The sequence below is a fragment of the Myripristis murdjan genome, chromosome 1 (genome assembly GCF_902150065.1).
Source record: "Myripristis murdjan chromosome 1, fMyrMur1.1, whole genome shotgun sequence".
Lineage (NCBI taxonomy): Eukaryota > Metazoa > Chordata > Actinopteri > Holocentriformes > Holocentridae > Myripristis > Myripristis murdjan.
The window spans coordinates 10,188,256-10,213,581 of NC_043980.1; the positions used below are offsets into that span (position 1 = coordinate 10,188,256).

At 40.4% G+C, this 25,326-nt stretch overlaps 1 protein-coding gene and 3 non-coding genes across 5 annotated transcripts in view; 2 read left to right on the forward strand and 2 right to left on the reverse strand.

Annotated features, from left to right (window-relative positions):
* Positions 1-6,846: 6,846 nt before the first annotated feature.
* Positions 6,847-6,919, forward strand: trnak-cuu (transfer RNA lysine (anticodon CUU)). The gene has a single exon. It is a non-coding gene; the product is annotated as a tRNA-Lys (tRNA).
* A 499-nt stretch (positions 6,920-7,418) lies between these two features.
* trnak-uuu (transfer RNA lysine (anticodon UUU)) lies at positions 7,419-7,491 on the reverse strand. The gene has a single exon. It is a non-coding gene; the product is annotated as a tRNA-Lys (tRNA).
* A 1,586-nt stretch (positions 7,492-9,077) lies between these two features.
* trnat-ugu (transfer RNA threonine (anticodon UGU)) lies at positions 9,078-9,150 on the reverse strand. The gene has a single exon. It is a non-coding gene; the product is annotated as a tRNA-Thr (tRNA).
* A 3,084-nt stretch (positions 9,151-12,234) lies between these two features.
* LOC115363757 (E3 ubiquitin-protein ligase DTX1-like) overlaps positions 12,235-25,326 on the forward strand; it is a 49,375-nt gene continuing 36,283 nt past the window's right edge. The window contains exons 1-2 of one of the 2 annotated variants that reach the window (XM_030058054.1): positions 12,235-12,537; positions 14,381-14,607. In XM_030058054.1, the coding sequence (XP_029913914.1) occupies positions 14,397-14,607 (211 nt within the window). In that variant the 5' untranslated portion in view covers positions 12,235-12,537; positions 14,381-14,396. Of the gene's footprint in view, positions 12,538-13,618; positions 14,075-14,380; positions 14,608-25,326 lie in introns of those variants that run through there. The other variant, XM_030058045.1, reaches the window with a different exon arrangement.

Genomic DNA, 25,326 nt, shown 5'->3' on the forward strand with positions numbered 1-25,326 from the left:
CAATAACAACAGCTTAGGTCACACTGTTGTTAGCCAGCAATGCCTTAATAACTCTATCCTTGAGTAAAACTTGGCCAAATCCATCCATTTGCCCAAGTCAACTAAATACATCTGAACAGGAATAAGCTGAGCTGATTGAATGTAAAACATGTTTTAGTGCAATTATTATTAGCAGTAGTATTAGTAGTATGACATGATGGAGACAGAGACATGTAGTTTGGTCCCTGATAGACCTGCTCAGAAACTGTCTGATCACAAATCATGACTGACTTTGAAAAAAAAAAAAAAAAAAAAAACCTCAAACACACCTGCTGTGATGTGTGTCTATGAGAGGAGTAAAGGAGAGGGAAGATATAAAGTTAACACTGCATTGGGATGTGCCTGCATGTGTGACATTAATGGAGTAATAGATTTCAGAGCAAAAACAAACAAAAAAAAAACTTAACAATTCTGGGCCAAACATATGATTGCCTAGTGGAGAAATTAAAGTTTTCCTAAGTCTTTCAAAATAATTTGACAGATTTTTGTTATATGAAAGGAAGCAATATTTTCACACATTTCATATAATCTGATAACGATTGGTGCAATTTCAGAAAATACACTGCTAATAGCAGACTTAACCACATCCAGGTTGCATTGATTTTCCTCTTTCTCGATACCTTGGTTGCCATTTTGTTGCCAAAATTATTTTGAAGTATCATGAGACTGAAACCAGTTTTCCTTAGCTATAATAAATGGGTCAGAGGTACAGTAGCCTAAACATGTCAATAGCTGTCTACTGCCCTGCTGCCCCTCTTTTTATTTCTTTTTTTTAATCTTTACTGAAAAACATTCAAAAATAAACATTTCAGACATACTCAACACAATGTTGTACAGAGAAACAGGAGTATGAATTCAAAAAATAAATGTAAATTCTACAAAATATATCATTGGGAGAAATGGGTTCCATTAAAATAAAACCATTAGAAAATAAGAATAGTAATATTCCAAATTGCTATTAAACTTAAACACTAAAAAAGTACTATAACAGTCCCATGTAAACGATAAGATAAAATGACTGGGCAGTAGCGGAACAAGTCAAGGCCGGGCCGGGGTGCAAGCTGCATGATCGGCCCCCCACCGCTGCCCTCCCGCCCTGAAAAAAAAAGGAAAAGAAAAAGAAAAAGTTACACAGTCTTGTGCGCAGTGGTGGACACACCAGAAAAACACACTAAAGCCTACTGTTTCCTTATTGTGTTTGGCTACATAATAAATTAAAGCTTTAAGTTACATTTCAATTCAATTTTATTGTAAGTTACTTGCTTTACAACAAACACATGCCTGCAACCGCGGGGCTCGCAAGCATTAACTACATTTTTCGCACAAATTCAAAGCATTCTGTGTTCAGCACCACAGAGAGCGACAGTTAGTTACAGTGGTGCTCTGAAGCTGAAGTGGGTTCCAAAATGTCATGTCGCTCTCTGTGGTGCCTTTCTGATAGTGGTGAGTAGGCCCGATCATGCATGATCGGGCCTATTGAGTCCGGAAAGGGGCTCGATGCGCCTTGCGCTCTGCAAACTCCTCTACTATGCGTTGCGTGTCCATTTTCCTCGCCCGATCACTTTCAATCGACAGCATAGCAAGTCCACTGAGTCTCTTCTGTCCCATTGTGCTTCTCAAGTACATTTTAATTCTCTTCAATTTATAGAATGAACGCTCGGAGGTTGCGACAGTGACAGGAAGAGTTAGAAATAATAGAAAGGCTGTGCAAACCTCACTGAATGTAGAGGTTAGTGCGGGATTTACAATCAGCATTTTTGTTAAATCCACAACAGACTTTTGTTTAATTATGCGTCGCATCCCTGGTACGCTGTGATTATATAGCTCGATTAATTTCTCCACATGACTCGGGCGCAACAGAGCATAAAGTTGGCTTAATCCCTTTGTGATTTGGGTAGTACATGTACAGGCTACCCATGCAGGCTTAGGGTTAGCATAATTCAGCCTTAAAGGCTGAATTATGCTTCCGCGTAGGAAGAGTGTACGGAGGTTGTGCGAAGCACGCATTTCCTACGCAGCGCGTGTGTGTCCAACATACCTCTGCGAAACAGGTGATGAATCGTCATCATGATGCTTTCATTAATGGGGCCGCCCACTGCCTGCTGCTCGACATGCTAAGAGGCGGGGCCGTAAAGGACGTTTGAATTCTAAATAAAATAACTAGCTGAGTTCTGATCCACAGTGTACTGCGACAGAGCTCCCTACTCCCTACTCCCTGCACAGGTAACGTCGGCTTAGGGAACTTCACTTCACGAATTTACTCCAATCGGAACACCCTGCAACGTCACAGCTGTTTCCGGCCGAGTTTCCAAAACAAACCCAGGTGAAATGTCTTGTGAAATGTTATTTCATTCATTCACATTACTGCTGTCATTTGCAAGATGTACGGTTGTCATTCCTAAATAACCGTCATGACTCGTGCACCCCGTTGTTGTCAGCGTAATCAACTTAGCTTAACAAGCAAAAACTTATAAATAAATGTGATTTCATTGCAAGATGTACAGTGTCATTCCTGAAGAGATTCGTATCACATCATTTACAAATTGTGTGTCACTGTTATTTTAAAATCCTTAATAATGACGGTGGTGAGAGAAATAACTGCCGCGTCTTGAGCACCCGGTTGTTGTTGCCATAAACAACGAGTTAACCGTTGGTTTGACTCGCCGGCACGCAATGACTGGTGGGTAATATCCGTTGGCAAACTGGGCGAAGTGAGGAATCGTTGTTCACTTGTTCCCTGCACAGTTCACAGTACCCTTCGAACTGCTCCCTGTGGTTTGGAATCACACTGAACATGGCGGCGCACCCTGTGTAGTCCACTGCGCAGGGAGCTACAGGGCGATTGGAACGCACCCACTGTCTGTGATGGCTGGGCCCCCGGCGTCCCGGGCCCGGGTGCAGCCGCCTACCCAGCCTCCCTGGATGGTCCGCCTCTGCGACTGGGATATTTTTCACGCAGAGAAAATGCATCTGATCTGGAACTCCATATTTGGTCAAGGTTTTGTAGTCAACGTTTTGTCAGAGGTCTGGGGTCTATGGAAACTCTACAAAAAAAAAAAAAATAATAATAATAAAATAAAATAAAATAAAATATAAATACATAAATAAATAAATAAATAATAATAATAATAACAATAATAATAATAATATAAACTGTTTTTCCAGGCACAACAACCTTAACTGAGCCTATTGTAAGGATTGCCGTTAGTAGTTATAGCCTCAGTAATGTACTATTGCAATGTGGGACAGCCCCCTAAAGGTATCCTCAAAGTTCATTGGACAGCGTGTTGATCGGCACATCAGGCAGCCAATTAGCACTCGAGGAAGATTAACACGCACATACTCTGGCTCGTGATCGTTGAATTATCCCCGACAGTTGGACGGTTACGTCGAGCATCACTGTCGGCAGTTTGACGTTTTAAAGAGGAAATTATGTGCTTTAGTAAAATTTTAAGTATCTCTCATTGTTTAATGTTCGTTTGGATCTGGATAAATGATAAGTTTCAGTCGTGATAGTTTGTTCTTCTCGACGGTTTTGAGTGACAGGCGAGCTAACTGGTATGCTAGTTAATTTTCTCAGGTCGCCATTGCTAGCTAACTTTTGCACTTGTGGTTTACAGTATAACTTGCCAGTAGCATTATTCATCACTTAATTATTTGAGTTTTTAAGTAGTAAGAATTTGATAGACGTTTTCATATCACATTTTATTTCTTTTGTCTGTATGCAACTGTTAGGGTCATTTACATCTTGTATTCAGCCCAGCTAATTTATGTTTATCTAGGCCTGCTTCCTTACTTAGTTGGCTTATTGTTACTTAAAATTAAGGCAACTGTTAGCTCCCGATTCTTTTGTTGAAAGCCCAAGAACAGACCGGAGTCAGTCTTCAATTTTCTGATGCAATATTTATTATGGTCACATATAAAGCAAGGCAGCGCTGGTCTCAGTGTGACAGAGCTCCCGCAGGATCTTAGTCAGAATGAGCGTCGATATCAGGAAATGATACACATTTATGTTCTTGGGCTTGGGCCTGCCCCGTACAAAGGTTGGACTTAAACGCAACCGAGAATAATTGGCCAGTTACCCGGACATGGACAGGCCAACCACTGTCCATGCCTTGTTTCTGGAATGTGTGATGCTATGTGTGTGAATGTTGACTGGGCGTGTATCTAATGCAACAGACCTAAATAACAAGATAGAGAAAGTACATCTGGCTCCTGCTGTGTCTGTCCTCTGCTTAGCAGCCAAGCTGCCCTGAACTATGTAATACATTGGATAATGCAAGAAACATTGAACTATACGGCCAATTGTAACACAACTATTGCTTCCTTTTGCTTATAAATTGATATTGCAACGCCCCTCTGTGGACAAAGCTTGCCAGGGCATCGAGTTGTAACTAGTTGTATTTTATAGTGACTCATAAATTTCTGTTGGTTTTATTTCATTAGAGCGGGTCCTTTGAGCTGGGATATAGTAACCTAGTTATTATAGAAGTTATGTCCAGACTGGTTAAGTTCAGAGAAGATATAAAGCAGCTTGCTACATATCCTAAAGGATTTCAGTGAATCCATCGAGGCCAGCCACCAAGGCCTGTACAGAGGATGCCGAACAGAAAACTGAGAATTACAGACACCATCACAGCATCCAAGAGTGCTGTATTAAATTAAAAGAAACATCATAAAGAGGTAAGTGACTCTATATTGTGTTAATGCCAAGTTGATTTGCTGCTATGATGTCCAAAGCAAATATCATATACTGTTTTAATGTCCGTGAGGTGATTGCTATAGGACTTCACTTGGCTTGACTTAATTATCATGAGCTCAGAGGGAGAGGCAATTAGCGGGTTCTTTTTCACAGCATTTATTATCTTTGGAATTTCAGTGAGGGTGAAATTGAGTGTCTCATGTTGGGTATCATTTTCTGCAGTCAAAAAAAGTATACATACAACTCAAATCTTTCACATTAAATGCGGTGATCAATAAACAACTCTGAATCACATCGATCAATACAGCCGTCTTTTAACAATCAAAATGCCAAAATTAACTAATTGAAATATCAAATAAAATGGAATAAAACTACTTACTTAACACAACTGGAACAAAGAACAAAAATAAACTCCTCAAATGAAGTGCAAACAGTAAATGAATGCAATTGACTCAAATGCGGTTGGCAGTTTGGCTGCTTGGCACTTTTGGAATAGTGGATTATCTCAGGTTGTTGAAACTGTTTTAATTGTAAAATTCTGCCAAATTATCACATGAACAGGAGGCGTTATTTTACAAGAGGCGGCTCTCCAAGTAAATTAAGAGTTTAATGGGTAAAACTACATTTTATATGCACTATTCTAATTCTTTGTTTCTCATGACGTTAACAGGATATAGGCTACTGAACTACACAGAAGACAATGTATTCAGTGTTCAGCCGCTGAATACTTCACCACATACTAACCCTGTTTATAACATCGTTGCTATGGTATTTTAATTGTAGGCTGCTGTAGCTCTATCAACCACTGCGCTTACTAACACACAACAAACCTGATTATCGGCAGTAATCCGGTTAAAGCAGGGACTGTGGTTTTTCTCAAAACCAGCGCTGGACGAGTAGCAGAATGTGACTGGTGTGTTTTTCTATTTCATTGTATTTTCATCAGTGGTAATGTGTACTCAAATAACAAATCAAGTCGAACAGAGAGTTGTATCAAGAAGTTCAGGAGAGCCAGATTTTCTTTGCGTGAGCTGGCTCGACAAAACCTAAAGCCACAAGTAGAAATTAGCTGGTATCACTACGGTGGTTATCAACTGGCTTTGTGAAGCCCAGATTTCTTCTCTGAGTTCACATTAAAAGAGGCGTTTGGTGCGTCATTTGACCAAACTGCGGGCCTGAATCTGCAGTCTCCGGGTCTGCAGACACATGCTCCTCCATTTGACTCTTCTTCTGCACAAAATGGACCGATCGCCTGCCACCTACTTCACTCAGGAGGAACAGTCATTATGGAGAGTTGTGAGGAGAGAAAAAAAAATTACTGTGAAGAATGTTGGCAGAAAACTGCGGATCGCGTAAATTCGTAAATTATTTTCCAGTTTATTTGTATTAATTAAACATCACTCTAAAGAATTGCATTTAGGTCTCACCCTATCCTATAAGGCAGGATACATGTAAATCATTGTAGTTTTTGTCAATATCTAGTGGAATAAATTTAATCGATATAATATTAGGCCTATGTGTGATAGACTGATTTTTACTGCTGTGTTATTATTAACATTCGTCAAAATTAGGACCAAGCATCAAGTTTCATTCAGAGTGGGATGGAGCTGCTGTGGCTTATTACTGTTGTATATTGTGGACGATATTCAGTGTAAAAAATGAAGGGTGAATTGGTGTATTCGCCGAAGCAAGCAGTAAAAACCCGTTTTTTTCGCCGAAACTCTGGACCTAACTTGGTTATGTTCGCCGCATCTGTTACCATGGTGATGACTCCGGGTCAGCAGAGCGTCGCCTTGGTGACACGACAAACTCTTCAGGCTGTAATGTTTATCTTCTCTCGTTGTGTGTCAGTTTGCTTATCCGGCTCTTCTCCTGCACATACGCACACGTGAAAAGCCAGTCTGAAATCCCAGGGTTACCCGCGCCCCAGTGATTTGGTGTCTCCATCTGAAATCTCGCCTTTTTAACTGGGTTGCTCCTAATCCCTTAACACGATTATGATGTTTCTGGTTTGCATGTCAATTTACAGAAGCGTTTATCAATTATATTAGATATATAGTCCTGTAATTAAATGAATTCTGCCAATGTATTTTGATATATCCGTTGCCCGGCTAGCTCAGTCGGTAGAGCATGAGACTCTTAATCTCAGGGTCGTGGGTTCGAGCCCCACGTTGGGCGGAACATTTTTCCTTGCATAACTTGATGGTGCAAATCACTGGCGGGATGTAAGTGTTCATGTTGGCACATTGCAATCATTCTGTTAAAGGCAACAATTTAGTTATTTAGTTTGTTCTGCCTGTCAGCTGGATATATGAAAAAAAAACTTGAACGATAGGTTTGATTTTAATGGCGATCTTAATCTATTTAAAACTATTTAATGCTAGCATTTTTCTCTCATTTTCATTGTCTTCAAAAATTATTACTACCTATATTAATAAACAAAGAGATCTATGTTGAAGTCACAGACGTTAAGCATGATGAGTTATGTTGGCAGTAATAGTAGTTAGAGGGTGTCATTTTACATGACTGTTCATTTTCATATTGGTTTGGAACTGGAAATCCTTACTTGGACAAAACCAAGTCCCATTTTTGTGCCCAGTTTGACAAAATATGAGACGTCTGAAAGTCACTGTTGTGTTGTTTTTCTAAGTTATTAGACTGTAATTGAAAAATGTTACGCCCGAACAGGGACTTGAACCCTGGACCCTCAGATTAAAAGTCTGATGCTCTACCGACTGAGCTATCCGGGCTCTGGGTGGATTTAGTATATGTCCCTATTTTGATACAAATACTGCCACCATAGTGTGTGTATCTTCCGAAGTACAGACTGATTTGAAAGTCATTTTCGACCATCAGCATTTAAGGGTTGACTTTGATAAGTCAACTGAACAAAACCACAGAAGCCACCCAGCCTAAATATGCTATCAGTTTGGGATCAGCTTTCACAAGTTTTTTAGTTTACTCTTCGACTAGTCAGTCATTTTGTTAAACCTGAAGATAGATTTCCCCTAAGAAATTAGGCAACATGCACTTTTATGGGTATTTAAAGGGGTAATGTAAGTAAGATTTTCACTGCCCCCTGGTGTAAATTGGCCATAGTATTTATTAAGGTAGCTGTACTTTATGTGTACGTACAGGGATTTTCAAACCTTTTCATATTATGGACCCCACATTGACTCATTAAATCTGAAGGGATTTTGCCCATGGAACACAGATATAAAAAAGATATTTTGGTTTATGTTAAAGCTGCAGTAAACGATTTCTGACCACTAGAGGGTGCTGAGAACTCAAAGTCTGTTTGTAAACCGTCAGTCCTGCCTCTGGGTTCACTGCAGTTTGGTTGTAACATAACCAAAAGTTAAGGTGAAAAAAGTGCTTTTTGGGATGAATGAGGGATATAGTTCACTGCCACAAGTGTCTTGTCGGATTATTGGATTATTTTGTCTCTGACCACCAATGTGAAAATGTGGTAAAGCTGCAGGCTATCAGTGGCAAAGTAAGCAACTTCTTTGAATGAACTTCTGTTATAGTGCTGATTGCACCAACAGAGGCACTTGTGTGACTGATCTGAAATCACATTTGAAGAGGATCATAGATCAGTGTAATAATAAGTGTAGGTTTTCTCTCTCTCATATGGGAATGTCCTGCCTTGCCTAAAATTCCTGAGCACCTCACCTAACACTAATGGAAGAAAAATCCAATAAAAACAAAGACAAAACATGCAGAAAAACACACATTGTTTTTTCACTGTAAGAGGATTTTTTAATATGCTTTTGGTTACTGATTAGACCAAGTAAAGCGATCGACACAGGTAAATACAATCAAGGTGTGTAAGGCTTAGTGCAACAAACAAGATGTCACTGACTGATTAATGAGGCATCCCAATGGGTTTGTGCAGAATTTCACCAAAAGAGAAGTCACAGTCTTGGAGATAAAGTTGTTTCTATTCGCGAAATGTTAAATGTTAAAACGAGAGCTACTTGGTGATGAGTGTGATGAACTAAACTATCAGGAGACACCCCCTGGCTGCTCCTCCCACTACCTGAAGTGATGGTGGTAGCTCTGTTAGCCATGAGCCATAAGCCTTGCTAAAGGTGTACAGCTTTTCTGTTTTCCCCCTTACTATGTTAAAAAAAAAAAAAAATCCACATGTGAAACAAATTTTTGTAACATTAATTTTGATATGAATTACTTGTAAGTGAAGAGTAACTTCGGCATTGCTAAAGATCGATGCACTGTCACGAGCAAGTTATGCTTGTGTAATTACTTCCAGTTCCTGCTGGTCATTAAGGACCTAATTTTATTTGTCAAATTTGGCTAGACTCAAAAAGTGAACAGGCCCCAGCGAGATTTGAACTCGCGACCCCTGGTTTACAAGACCAGTGCTCTAACCCCTGAGCTATGGAGCCCTGTTCTTGTGAATGAGGGCAAACGTAACCTTATAAACTACACCATCGACAATCACGCAGATTCTGTTCATCTAAAATAATATGTGATACTCACGTAGTTATCGCCCACCTACGGATTCTTTTTGTATTGCCATCTTGAAATCTCCTCAGTTGTTTACTCTCTCTTCAGTAGGGATGGGCGGGGTTAACCGGGTACCCGACTATCCGAGGGGAGAATTTGTTACTCGGTTACAAATTACTACTCGGTTATCCGCGGCATACAAAAGTCCCCAGTCCAGCTTAGGATCAAACTACATTTATACAACAGGTAGATCCGACCGAGCAATCTGATTGGTCAATCAGACGTTTAGAATGTGCTCAAATGAGCAATTGAGTACGGCTAGCCGTGCTTAAATGAAAAAAAAAAAAAAAAAAAAACCTCATCACTGAACATATTACTCCTCCCGCAATATTAGCTATTTCCTGAGTCTGTGTGGTTTCCATGGCAACGCAAAACGTTTCACTGAAACCCGCATCAAAAGCCGCTGTCAGCTTTGTTAGCCTGCATAATGGACCGTTTGGTTGTCAATTTTGATTTGTTTGGCGACCTAAGTTTGGATAAACGGCTGAGCGAGGAAGACAAGACAGAAGAGAAAAAGGAGAGATACGCGAGAGTGACGAGTGAAGAGCTGGATCAGCTGGAGAGGTCAGGAAATGAAGCCGGTACGGCCCAGTCAACGTCTTGGGCCGTCAAATGTCTACAAGACTACCTGACAAACACCGGGCAAACAGCTGATTTCTCACCTAAGGAAAGAAGAGCTAAACAAGATCCTCCGTGAATTTTATGGGGCTTTAATTTCTAGGCTATAATAGAGAATGAAATGCGGAGTCAGCACCACGGACAGTAGGCTACCTGTAAGATTTTCCACGGAGATGTGCGGCTATAACTTTGTTCTTGTTATTAATGTGCTAATGTAATCAGTTATTAATCAGCCTATTAATCGTTATTAATTTGTTTAGTCTTTATGAGTTGCCAAGACCATTGATTTAATTAATTTATCAATTCGTTTGCATCTGTACACTGACGTGAACATTTAATAAATCGACACATCTGAGAAAACTGTCGTCTTTATTTCAGAGGTAAATTGATAACAGCCTGAAAAGGTAATTAGCAAAAGCCTCCGAAAGGTGGGGCTGAAATTATATAACTCTGTTCAGCCTTAATGTGACTGCTTACTGTTACTTTTGCTGCTTAGCCACATTAATCGGAGCTGACGTTAAATTGGAGTAACGCAGCCCCAGCTGGAATAACACATCGGCCGGTGAGTTTATGAAAAGATAGATGTTTGTTGTGGTGCTGACACTGGAAAGCAGTAGCCTGTATTTAAATATAACTGTTAATATAAGTTGGTTGTAGATAAAGATCAGCTGTGTCGCTGTCACGGCACCTGTTAGATTAAAAATGACTGAGAAGTCGGCAGAAGTAGGCTATAACTATCGGTCCATGAAAAAAAAAATTCCAGCGGATATTCTATAGTAACAACATGATTGAGCTAGCAAATAAATAATTTAGTCTAACATCTAGATAGATATACATTTTCAATTTTCAGAGAGAGGGTACCTACTTAGCTATGCGCATCTACACCGAAGACTGCTTATTCCGTCAGCTTCGTGAACACTGGTTGAGACCGATTTAATTAATAAATGGATTCAACCACGCACACCAGGGAGCATTTATACATGTTTATTTTATTTAGCCTACTCGGACATGGATAAAACATGAAAGCAGTCTACCACCAAGATAACGATGACTGTGAAAAACGTTTTCTCCTCGATTAAACAGGGGTATACTGATGCACTGTATATGAACGATTTTATGTGTCCCCATTTAGCCTAATTACTCGGGTACTCGAGTAGGCCCAGGCTAGGTTACTCGGTTATAAAATTAATCTAAATGCGCATCCCTACTCTTCAGTTTGTATCCTCTCTCTGCTCCACCGTACCCACTGGGAGATGAAAATGTCCGCAGTTTGTTTCAACATGTAGACTTTTGTTTTACACGTGTAACGTTAAATACAACGTTTTTGACGTTTTGCATCAGTGGTAACTTTTTTATTGACTTACCAGTCAACAACAACCTGAAGTGTTCGATTGGGAATTATTTTATTGCTATATATAGACCTTTATTTTCTCCTGGGTAGAAACGAAACTTGTATTTTTAGCAGTAACACAATTTTAGTATGAACAATTATCATGTGGCTTTTATTTGGATACTTGTTGGTTGCAAAGAAGCAAGAAAAAAATCAGAAATAAAGATAGAGCCTCTTGCATCCACTAGATGGCAGCATGTTATCGCATACTCGCCAATATATATTCTCAGGTTTTTAACTGCTGTTAATCTAGCCCAACCTAACCAATTTATTTTTTATTTTTTATTTTATTTTTTTTTTTTAGGATTTTGTTGTCTTCATTAAATGAGTCTCTGTCAGGAAGGGTTGCAACAACAACAGGAGGAAGAGCTCTGGGTCTCACAGCAATGAAACCATGAATATTACAGTCACAATCACATATTATTTAATCATTTAAATAGACTCTAAAAGTTGTTACTCACAATATATCGGGGTACAGAAACCACTAGGACCGTGAACATGACATGTACCACTTAGAAATTAACTCATTTAGAGAACTAACCAAAATAATAATCACTATTGAAATCACAAGTTTCACTCTTGCCGTCATGGACAGAGTAGACAGTATAATTCAAAACTAAGTGAACAACAACAAAACCCTCCCAAATAATCGGTGATTTGAATCTATTTGGAGGATCTGGCATGAAAAGTGCTTGGGGGCTTCTGTATTTTTAGGGCACCAGTGGTTTTGTCGGCCGTCACTCCCTGGGAGGGGTGTGTGTGTGTGTGTGTGTGTGTGTGTGTGTGTGTGTGTGTGTGTGTGTGTGTGTGTGTGTGTGTGTGTGTGTGTGTGTGTGTGTGTGTGTGTGTGTGTGTGAGACAGGGTGTTTGGGGGTGGGAGGCGCTGCTTACTCTCAGTCCCCTCTGGAGGCTCATATCAAGTTTTTTGAGGACAGAGTAAAGATGGACACGAAGGGATAAAGACGCACATGCCCAGTTTTCACCGCGTCGCGTCATGGGCATCCCAATAGTTTTTCACTCATAACGCAGGACTTAATTCTAAGATTTCCTTTTGACTGGATTTATTAATGGTTTGAAAAGAGAAAGAAGGAGGTTTTGGCCGCATATCCGCGACCACCTGAAGACTGAAAAGAGAGCCAAGATGGAGCACAAAGGACGAAGGGGTAGAATTAATTCATGAAGGAGGGTTTTAGGGTCCTGGGTTTTGTTCCGTCAGCTGAGGACTAGAAGAGTGGATCCAGAGGAGCTTTTCCAACAGGTGATTTTTTTTTTTTTTTTTCAATTCCCATCCTTTGTGTGCATGGGAAACGTCAGTGCATGCATGAATGAATTCACCTCAATGACTAACCATGCGTAGAAAGTAGCCTTCAATGCAAACATTGCAAATATGCTTCTGCTGCATGCATGCATTTGGTCGCAGAACAACAGAAAAACTGACTTGTGCGACATAAGACAATTTATTTATTAAATGTATTTATTTTGCCTAACTATATTTTCCACGAATCGGTATGTATAATGCCGTTATCGCATAAATTAGAAACATGACGACAAACAAAAATCTATCCAAATACCGTAATGAGCTCAATGAACATGCAATTTGTTCAGTCGTCAAATATGTTTGATAATGTGGGCTCCACCTTGGGTCCATTGTAAATGCAGGCGTTATCGGACAGCTACCGGCTAAGCATCCATTATCGGACGCGATCGCGTCTGAACCTCTTCTTTCCCCTTTACTGAAAAAATCTAGGAACAGAGACAGAACATACAGCCACTCCATACACATCCAGACTAGTTCTCCAGTACATTTCATTGTTTTTGTATCATGGTATGGGAGAGCATCGACTCATCCGCTCTTACGGGCGAGATCAGGTTACTATGTCCCATTAAAACTACACATCCCCTCACCTTGTCAACGGAGTGCCTTTACAGAAAGGGAGAGGGATGCCAGCACACGGACCAAACAATAAGGCAAAGCATCGGCGTCCGATAATAGACCCAGCTTTGCTCGGCAGTATATACACACTGCATACTGCTAACTGTTACTTGACCTCTGAAAAATAGTTGCTTTTTACCCAGTCGACCAATGTATACATTTGTTAGCCTTACTTTGACGTTGGAGACAATCATTTGATTGTGGTTATGTAGACAAAAAAGACGGGCTTATCGATTAAATGTCTCACCATAGTGAACAAAAATTGTGTCCGATAATGGACCGGGCAGTTAGGTGCGTTTGTATTAGGGGAAAAAAAAAAACAGTGTTATGCTTCATTTTTTCTGGGATCCGGACCAGTTGAACCTGTTCCTCTTGGAGAGTCTTTTACTACTGAGGTTGCGTGGTGTAGGATGTCACTACTTTCTCAACACTTCAGTAAAGCTACGCCCCAAAATGCCGGATAAAACACACACTAGCTGGTACTATCTATGTGGATAGCTTTGCTTCCATAAGAGAAAACCAACAAGGCGTTTTGTTAGCTCATATTTTCCACACGAGGCGATTTTTAACGCCGAAGCATAATCTGAGCGAAACGCCAACGTAAAAGGCCGTTGCTGGAAAGAAAAGAGCCGCTTGAGGAGACATCGTTGTGTCTGAAGGAGCAGCACATGTAAACCAAAATATCAAAGTGGCCTGTGGTGTGTACACTTCCTGGTGGACCCGACGGGAATTAGGGTGTTATAACAAAAAAGCAATCGGACGAGGACGGTGATTTGCCTCCCCGCTCGGCCATGCGGGGAGCTCGGGTCTTCGTGGCAGAATGTGTCGCCTTCCCCCGGTGTTAGCTCCGCTGGAGCTCCATGTAAGATTGCCATACCAAACCTTGCTTTGTGTTTTTGTTTAGGACTCACTCGGCCACTGTCTTCATCGCAAGACAGAGCGACGCCCAGACACTCACAAATAACATGTTTTAAACGAATTATGAAATATAAATTAGGTCATTGTGTGTAAATGTCACTGTTTTTCGCTGTTGTGTGCTGGCCTCCGCTTACACCGGACAGGATTCGTTTGCCAACAACCCCCTCTCTCTCATTGCTGGGGGACTTTATCTATACTCTGGTAACAAATAAGCTTGTCCCTGACAATTTACTATCCGTGTCTTTTCCAGGGCCAACAGTAACAATATGCTCCTGGCCTCCGCCGTGGTGGTGTGGGAATGGCTAAACGAGCACGGCCGGTGGCGGCCCTACGGCCCCGCCGTCTCCCACCACATCGAGGCGGCCATCCGGAGCAGCGACCCCCGCGGAGGCAGCGTGGTGCTCGGCCAGGTGGACAGCCGGCTCTCACCGTACATCATCGACCTCCAGTCCATGCACCAGTTCAGACAGGACACAGGTGAGACAGAGGGAGATGAGGGATTAATGTGATGTTTGAGGTGGTTTTTAGAGTTTTGTGCCACATAAGTCCCTCTCGTAGTAGAGGCTGCTGTTTGGGGTTTACTGACAGCAGTCAAGTTGACTGGCTTCCTTCTGCCAGGTGTACAAGCAAGATACAGTCACTTACTGAATCCCATTTGTCATATGCTGTCATGTTGAGTGTAATTTCACAATGCACCTCTTCAGTGCATGTGTCGTCACGTGGTTGTGGTCCAAGGGGACTCTCAGGAGCAACCTGTCTTAAATGGTTGTTGACCAAAAATACCCCACTGCCTCTGTACACTAGCCTTATGTGTCTCTTTGTTGGATAAAAGTGCAGCTCTGTCCATCAGGTCTCGCTAAATCCCTTCAGCCTAAGGCCCTAATTTAAGAAGTTCAATCTACTATTCTTGGATACATCCTAATAGAAACACTGTTTCAATATCCTGCTTGTGTCTGACCCAATTAGGTCTCAAGTGATAATTTAATGGGGGAAAAAAGGAAAAAAAAAGTCACACTAAGACACTTCAACACACTAAACAAACAGCTGTTGTTGATGTTGCTTATATTATTATGCAAGTTTTGTTGTTTGGTCGTATTGTTTTCTTATTCCTGTGGATTCCGTTGAAATTTATCATTCAAGATGTAATGTTATGCCAGGAATTACAGCAATTACAATAGAGTTTGCCACTACAAAATTTTTTACTGGTCCAAAATAGGGTTGTCATGATACTAGAATTTCTAACTTCATTATAATTCCTAGGAAAATATTGATATTTGCTACCAGTGTCTATATAACAGAGTGGGATTGGCAACATATTAAGGGCCATAAAAATGGATTTAATCTGGGACTAAAAAGATATAAAACACTTCACACAGAATTTTTTTCCTTCTGTTAAATTAGTCTTAAAAATGAAGTTGCTGCACTAGGCCACCTAATCTTAGAAATTTGAAGCGACTATTTGTATATTAATAATTTAATACAGAGGGGTTGTGTGTTGTTAAGCATCTCACTTTATTTGCTAGTGAATAGTATTTTCTCTTTTGAGACTCAACTTAACTGATATTCACGTAGACCTGATAGTCTCAGGCTGGTTAGCTTAGCCAAAATGGCTAATGTTCTTGGTAACATTACACAACAACAACAAACATTTCAGTTGCAATTGTTTAATGCTTCAGTGATGTTGAAATGGAGGCTTTCACCAGCCTCTCCAAATTCTTTAACGGAGTGAGACAGCAATGAAGGTTTGATTTTTGATTTAGAGAAAACAGTGCACGTATGGATCCTGTAGGAAAGCAGTACAGGTGCCATTTTAAATTTTTAAGTATTGGCATTACCTGAAGTGTCAATACGTTTGACATTCCTAGTCTTAATACATCCACAGTAAATGTCAGGTTTTAGTTTCAGTCCCTCACAGTCAAAGAGCAAGGCCTCTCTAGAACTACTCTTTTGCACAGATTTTCAGCAGTCATACAAAAAGAAATCCATTGTAAAAAAGCCACAGGGACCAACTTCACTGCTGACAGTAGAAGGTCTGAACAATTAATCAAAATATTATTGAAAATGATTTATGGCCAAGTGCAATATTCAAACTGCAGGAGTTGCAATGTTTTGATAAAGGTAAAACCTGTGTTCTAAATGAAGTATAGTGATGCTATACAGACCTAAAAATCATATTCTCCAGAAATAAAAAAACATGTTCATTTGATACAGATCCCTGCCAGAATCATCACTTTGACAGTTTTTTCAGTGAAAATTAGAAATATGATGCAAAAAGTATCATACCTACTAAAATTGCAAATCATATCGCAATGGCAATATCTGTGAAATTAATCACAGTTTTATTAATTAAACACTGTTTTACCGTATTGTTCAACCCTAGACAGTAGTCTCAGTAGACCAGAGGGCAATGCAGCCACAAGTCATGAGAGTCTCTCACCTTTTATTAACTGGAAAATCACTCGCTCCACTTTTGCTGGGACCAACCTACATGTGTATAACATATTATTGAGGACATCCAGTTTATACTTGGTCTCTGTTGGTCAAACGGCATTCTGGGAAGCTTTACTGGACAGAGCGGAGACAGGTTGAGGGAAAGAAGCTACATCAAAAAAAGAGCATTTCATCACAAAGTAACAACAGAAATGCATTGTACATAACATATTGATGATTCAGTAATATAAGACTATCAAAATTGGTGATTTTTTTTTTCCATACAACAAACTGTAGACTGAGATACTAAGTGGACAAGTATGTGATTATCTTGGTTCTCAGATAATAACAATCCCCAGCCTAGGAAGCTGTTTTTGTTTGTGTTGATAGTAAGCAGCAACACAGTTTGGTGGATGTGGAGTTGTTAACTAGACAGGAAACTGAAGGCTGTTTTGCCGCACCAAGCTTGGTTATGTAGAATGGCAGCATAGCTTGCAGTGTGTATGTGAATGTGCTGGAGCTAGAATGTGAAAGAGGCTAAAATCCAGCCTGGAATTATAAACCTGCTTAATTCTCGGATTACAAGTCCAGCTGTAAGCAGGACCAGGCACAGTAATACAATACAGCAATAATAATGGCTGATATTGTCCTGAATTTGTCTTTCTCATATCCACAGAAAACCTAAGAGTCCTGTTGATCATAATAAATACTGAAACGACTGGAATGGCTAATATTCACATACATTTTTGCTCCTTAATCAGTATTGGTATTGAATTGAATATTCTTTTATTGGTTGAGCCATTTTTCCAAGTTGTAATTTCTGTGGAACTTCTGTCGAACATGCAGCTAGAGAGTGTGTGTTTGTGTTTTTGTGTGTGTGTGTGGTGGGGGGGTGTCTGAGGACTGGGTTAACATCCAACAGTGTGATGGTCTGGAGCAGCTGTAAATGACCATCGTCGCGATTAGTCAGCCACATTCTTCAGCTCTTACCACTCTTACACACACACACACGCACACACACACACACACACACCCAGCAAGCAGCTGCACACTGCTTGTAACGAAGACTAAGAGGGAGAGGGAGAGAGAAACCTTGACTCTATGGAGAGAATGGGATATTCCAGGGCCTAATGAGCAGAGAATTTACTTTAGCTGTCCTCCCTGTACTCTGTAGGCTCTCTTCCTCTCTCTCTGTCTCCCTCCCTCCCTCTCTTGTCTGTGTGTTTAGTTTCGTCAATAAGCGAATGTCCCAGGGGCTTTTCGGATTTGGCTTGGACATGAGAGAGAGAGAGAGTGAGAGAGAGAAAGGGCTTGGGAGGTATAGAATAGAAAGAGTGCAGGAGAAGTATGGAGTGAGATAATTGGGGAGTCTGTATTTTCTGTCTCTCTGCCTTGCACCATTGTTAAATTTTGGGGAACAGATGTGAGGTACTCTATTGTGGCTGCGAGACACACACACGCACACACACACACACACACACACACACACAAGGAGGGGTATGGCAAATGGTTTTCAGAGCCCGAAAAGATATTGGAGGCAGAGGGGAGAGAGAGAAATTGGAGGGGGGTGGGGGTCGCTGGTTATTACAAGTTCAGTGAAGTGGAAGATGAAGAGAAAGAAAAGGTGGAAAGACGGGGTTGGGGAGGGGGTTAGTGACAACAAAAAAGTTTCAAGATTTCTGGAAAATGTTGTGTTGTTACGTAAGACTACAAAGGAGCTGACAGGCTTGATGTGACTAGTTTCCACATGACATACAGAGAGGTTTTCTGTGGTTTTCAGAGAGGCTAACGGAGTCTGGGATGGGGGAAGGGAGACTGTTGTCAGAGAAGTGAAGAGTGCACAATGAAGACCAGCACTAAAACCATGTACACACTGTGAGCAGCTTGGTTTGGTTCATCACTCTCCTCTGACCAGCTGTGGTTGGGGCGAGAAGCTCCAGCTGCATCTGTGTTGTGGTCTGCAGTGACAAAGATTTCAAGAAAAAAAGCTAGGTATCTGTTTGACTAATATCTTTACATATATTTTGTGTCATATCTTTTTTGTTTTTATGGAGCAGCTAACTTTCTTTGATGAGGTCATAGATTCAGAAACAGCTCTCTAGATTTGAGCCCTAACCTGATCTCACTGTTGACCTATTCAGTGGATACAGCCAGGTGATATCTAGACTCACATCAAGATATCAGTATAATATCGATATATCACTCAGCCCTAACCTGTATTCAACTACTTCTTCATCTTCCTGTCCTTGTTCTTCTTCTGTTTTGTACTTGTGAGCAACTATTGGTCATGAAACGGGATCACATCAGTGGGAAAAAAAAGGAGCCACAGAAATCTGATTCACTGTTGACAGCTGATGACTGTTAAAGGTTCAGCAGTGGCCATATTTTCTCATCTCAACAAACTTGACCATCTACATTTGGCTGAGTTTCCCTTGTTGCTGAGCTTTACAGAAAATTAATAAACTTGTGGTGACTAGTTAATCATGTTACTTGCAATCTGAATGCAGAAAAAGTCACAAAAAGCACCTTGGTGATCTGTCTAAAAGTCTTAACATGCAGGAAAAATCGTGTAGCTTTAATCTTTCCAGGATTTCCACAAAGCTGCCTGTGCAAAAAATGATTATAGTCATGGTACGGTGGATAAAAGTGCCCACAGAAAGGCATATGTTGGTTTACATGTAACTTTACACAATGATGCTTAAAACCACAAGGATGTCCAGCTGCTGTTAGACTGTCTCAGTGAATCCTCTGAAATGAATCTCTGGCTGTTCAAATAGGCAGAAAGGAACAAGCTGCTCACACTGACTTTGTTTTTTCTTCCTCTCTGTGTGAACATTGCCATCAGTGTATACATTCCTTACAGTAATGTATTGATGAAGGTATCAAGCGCCTCCTGTGTTTGTCATCAGTATGAACAGCCTCACCATGCCACTTCTGCCGGTGTTGTCAGTTGTGGTTGGAAGAGAGTGGGTCCTCTCTCAGATCCTGGCCTCTCAGCGGAGTTGCGGATGAAAGCCGTGCAGACACTCACTGCACTGTCACCACCAATAGCACTGGCGCTTAGCTGACAACACACAGTGTTTAGGAAACGCCTCGGGTCCTTAATGTACTCAGTATGTTAAAGCTTGGTGTCTCCTAGTGGCAAACAGGAGCCCCCTCAGAGTTGGATGGAGAGCTTCTTTCTTTGACTCTTCTGGCAGTCACAGGATCAAATCACACCTCTGATCTATCAGCCGCTGTCCATTTCTCTGTCCTGCTTCTGTTCTTCACCACTGTGTACTGCCTGATAAACATATAATAATTTTAATAAGAGTTGTTCTTCTTTTAGAATTGTTTGTACAGTTGTAACTTGTCAGGTCCTCGTTTTTTTGTTTTGCCTATATCTTTGGTGCAAAGCAATAGTTGCTGCCATGTTTCTGCTCTGCACTTCCCAGAGATCACCTGTCAGTCAAACAGTTTCGGCCTGGACTGTGACATCTTGAGTTTCTGCAGCTGGTGCTTTTTGTCTTTGTCTGTTCAGCCATGGTGGCTATCACTGCTCATGCTCACTACCCTGTTCTTCTTCCGTTGCTTATTCCAAGTTCACTGCAAGCATAAAATGCATCACATCCTGTGTATCTGCGCCAGAGAATGTTTCCCAACCAAAGAGCTACCAGACAACGCTTGTTTTGAGCAGCAAATGTAAAAGCTCTCATGAACTGGCTGTAGGTTGAACTACTGTTGTGTTATGCCAGTTTGCACATACTCAGTTGTATATGTAAAAATCTCACAGATGATTACTCTAATATTTATTTTGAGGTGTTGTCTCAGGCTGCCAAAGATGACAAATGACAACTTCCATTCAGTTTTGTGATAATGATATCAGCAAATTATAATAATTTGTGATTGCTGGTATTTATAAGAAGTGATACGAATTACAATTTCATGCAGTATTGTGATGCTCTGTGCCGAGACAGCTGTGGCACTCCACTCTGCTGACTGTTGGAGACTTTCTGCCTATGCTAAATTTCATAGTAAATGTTCCCTCTGCGAAATGGAAAGTCATGGCCTTATGACCACAGGCTTGGTCTCATCACACACACACAGACACACACACACACACACACACAAACAGGCATTTATGCTGTTGTTTATGTCTGTGAGTGCCACAAGAAGGCTTTTTGTAGATGTAGAGGTTGAAATTTGACAGACTTCCTCTTCCTTTCAGTTTTATATTTGATTTGGTGAGGAGATGTATTGTTCAGGAATAGGCACGAGGATTCAGGAATGGGTTCATTTTTTAGTCTGTAAGGCAATAAAGGCAGTGAATTTTCCTTTAATTTATGTTAGAAAGTCAGTTCAGTATTTGGCCTCATATTGTTGTCTCTTCAAAATGTTTAATGCTTTTCCATTAAATACTTTTTCCATTAGCAAGACAAAAAAAAAAAAAAAAAAAAATCACAGCTCCAGATTATGGATTCTGAATGGGTTGAGGTGAAAATAAAATGACAACTCATTTCAACTCACAATATAGTTTGATAAATGCTACTGTGCTCACAACTTGATATCTGAAACAGTCTTCAAACAAAGCTGCTTGTAACGGAGGAACTGAAGGCAGCTCCTTCTGATCGTGACCCCGAGCCGAGGGCAGCTGAGTTGCTTTCACTCACATCGGTTTTTCAGGGTCATTTCTTTGCCTCCGTGTCATTTAAAGGCATCTGTCAGATTTTAAGATTTTTTTTTTGCTCTGTTAATTTTTCAGCACCATGTAGCTGCTCTGCTCCAGCTGGTCCTGCTGAAGGAGACACATTCCCAGACCCCCACAATGCCCTGGGGCAGTGGGGTCACAGTGGAGGGAGGGGTCGGGGTGGAGTGGGGGACTCCCCAGAGATGTAGAGGAGGGAATAGATTATAATGACAACGATGAGGAGGTGGTGAAAATGAATATTAACACTATAGGAATGATTGCTGTGTTCTCTCAGTACAGCCAGGATTTTGCGGAGGGATCTATGTGATAAACTGTGTCAAAAATTATTTTTTGGCAGCCTTTTTGCAAAAACTTTAGTGCACTTTTCAGAGTTTTTGGTTTTGTTTTGCATCAAAATGGGAACAATTGGTCAAATTGCTAAGTATGGATAAATGTTACTGAAGTGGCACTAAGTGACATTGGCTCAAATTTACAACAGCAACACTGCTTTAGTCTTTATAAGCTACAGCAACACTGCTTCAGTTTTTATAAATATCTAATCAGCGCTACTCAGCACTGTAATCACACACACACACACACACACACACACACAAGGAAAGAAAACAGTTCATTTGAATGTTTCGTAAACATAAAACTGTGATTTCATTTAAAAGTGTCCATTTCTGCTGACGAACACCAAGGCAGTTTGATTATATTTGGTTTTGCTAGAGTGTTTTATGCAAAAAAGCTCTGTAATTGGCCAGAAGTACAAGCTCTCTGTTGATTCTGCATTTACTTGCAGTGAAATTAATTTCTCAAAATTGCAGGTTTTTTTCAGGGATAAGTTGAATTTGCATTTGAGGAGAAGAGTGTCATATACACACTAAGTTTGGGATTTCCTGATGCACCCTCTCTTTCTGGCTTTATCTGTTAAGGTTAGGTTCTTGTTTTCTTTTGTTTCCCTCTCATTGTCTTTTAACCTTATCTCTGAATGTTACTCCCTCTGGTCTCTCTGCTCTTCCTCTCTTAGTATGTCGTTCTCTTTTTATCCTTTATGCCCCCCACTGTTTCTGCCTGTCTCGCTGACTCTCTGATGGTGAAAGTTGATTCTGCACCTAAAACTCAGGGGACGGGACACATTCAAGGAGAAACAAATCTGAGACAAAGAGCGAGGGAGATGAAGGGAGTGGGCACCGTGATGGAATCAGAGAATAGGGGAGGCAGAGAGCTGATCAGTGAGGGAAGGCCCAGCTGGAAAAAAAACTGAACATGGTGAGAAGGAAAGAGAACAAAACACCTTAGAATCAACTTAGGAAGGAAGGCATGGAGAAGATGAGATCAGGAAAAAGGAGGAATTATAAAAGTGATGGTGTAAAGATAAAGAGAGTGGAAATTGAGACCGAGGAGTGTCTGGGAAGAAAAGGCAAAGAAAATGTCTCGAATATAGCCTTGATAAATTGTCATAACACAAGCAGCATCTCTTGAATCCATTAAAATTATCTAGCAATACAGTATGATAATTTGGCTTTTAGTATCTTGAAATTAGGATTTGTCTCAACAAAAGTGACAAAACATCAAAAGCAATAATCTATGTGTCAAGCCAATGGTCAAGCAAATTTCATGCATGAATTAAAATGTGATTTTGGCATGTTGCACAAACTAAAATGTGAATGATCAGTGCTTCAATCAGCTGGGCTGAAGCTAATGAAGAGGTTTCTTAAGCGCCAAATAAACATACTCACCATAAATACAGTATTTAAAGAAGTGATTAGCATTGGGAAAGTTGCTATTATTGTTTACTGCTGATGTTGGCCACATCTCACGCTTCCATTCAAAGACAAAAACAAAGGTCTGATGGACACACCCATGCAAACATAATGGAGACTAACATCACAGAGAGAGCGGGTATAAGACCTATCTAGAAATGTTGGTGGGCGTATATTTTACATTTCAGGACATCCAAAGTGAGATTTTAAGTGAAGTTGAACTGAACCTGTATGATTTTTTATTTATTTATTGCACAATTGCATTTCTCCTAAAAATGTGAGCTTCAAGTGATGGTAATATCTTTTGGTGTTATACTGAGTTTTTTTTTTTGTTTTTTTTTTTGTTTTTTTTTTGGTGACTTTTGCTGTTACTTTTCACATTTTCTAATTCATAATTCATAACACGTCATAATTCATGTGAAAATGCTCGGAAGGAAACCAAGCCGCAGAAAAATGAGAGAGGCGGAGGGGTCGGAGCAGAGCTTTCTCCTCTCCGAGTTGTTGTTGTGAAACTCTGCGTGTCGGGTTACTGTTACTGTGGGGCCCCTAGGGGACATCACTCACTGCCTTGTCCGCAGCACACACACATATACACACTCGCTCACACACATGCTAACATACACGCCTACATGGACAGACTTATACACATAAACACACATATACATCTCAACAAACACACAAATATGCACACACGCTTGAACAACAAAACAGCCATGGGTTAAAGCCTGCACAGACATGCGCTGAGAAATGTGTTGGCAACAAATGCACAACAGCGTGTTCATACTGGCACACGCACACACACGCACACACACACACACACACACACACCCCCATAAACACACAAACACTTGTACATGAACACATGCACACACACAGAGGATTGTCTGTGGCTGATGACTCTCATGTGATTGGGTTTAGAGGGGGCACAGAGGGGCAAACAGATGAAATGAAAAGAAAAAGAGACAGATGAAGTGGGTGATACTGTTAGACAGAATATGTGTGTTCAATAAAAAGCAGTAATTCATCAGTACTGCAGAAACGTTTTTATGCTTGCTTGAAGTGTAACTTATTTTTGTTGATTTTAAAATGTTGTGATAAATAACATAATGCCATTGAGCCACAGTTCAGAAGTGGTTTTGGAGGTATTAAATTGAAATCTGTCTCTTAGGACCTTTCTGAGATGTCATATTTGCTCTTTCTTTCATGTATAAGTCTATGTCAGGATTGTATTACCATTTATTGGCATGTCACAAAATCACAATCACATTTCGTTTGTTTTTGTCTTCAGATGAAAGTATGAAATATGGCAAACATTTTCTAACACTAATTTTCCACTAAGTTTCCATTGAATGTTTTTTTCTGACATTCGGGAAGCTGGTATATGAGCTTCTATTAGTTTTTTTTTTTTTTTTTTTTCAACATTTCAAAAATTTGCAGAACATTTACTTGACATTTGGGTGGAAATGTAGCTACAGAGAGAAATAACAGGAAGGTTTTACGGGAGAGAAACAAGAAAGGCGGAAGCAAAGAGAAAAACAGTGAAAATACTGAGAGAGAATAAAGAGGGAGAAGGGAAGGGAAAAAGAAGCAATGTGATAATTGAAGAAGAAATGTTGTCAAACAGCAGGAGTGTGAGAAACCAGGAGAAGAAACGGGAAGTTAAAGGTTTCAGGATACAGACCAAGAAAGAGAAGAATAGAGGAAGAAGGAGAGTGATACAGAAAGAGAAAATAAACGAAACACGAGTGTGTTACATGGCATAAATCATCAAGGAGGAAGGACAGGCCTTGTAGGGTTTGGTCTTGAGGTTGGTTCATGCTTTATGTGCAAACGTAATAAATAAATAGCAGCCTAACAACTGAGCGTGAGGGCGTGCACCACCTGAAATTTCAAACAATTGAGATGGCACACATTTCTTACAGGGTTTCCATTAGTTGGTAATAACCCATTTATTAACAGCAAAAACTGTCAAAGTCTTATCTGTTGTCTGGACTTTTCAGGCAACCACAAGTCCCAGCTGCAGACTAACAGACACCACCCAAATTAAATGATAATTATTAGATCTACCATATAAAACATAACACATTTAACATTCATTTTAACATTCAAAATATGACACGGATAGGTGGTATACATCATTAAAACACTGGACTCACAATGCAGTTGATGGTTTTGGCTGCCTTCTAGAAGAGAAACAGAACAGGCTCTATATGGCTGCAGAGGGCTAGCGAGGTTCAAAACTATAACAAAATAAGTGGAAGATCTCCCTCTACCAACAAATACAAAATTGCCCCAGACACATGGACCACCAAAGTGATTTCCTGTTTGATCACC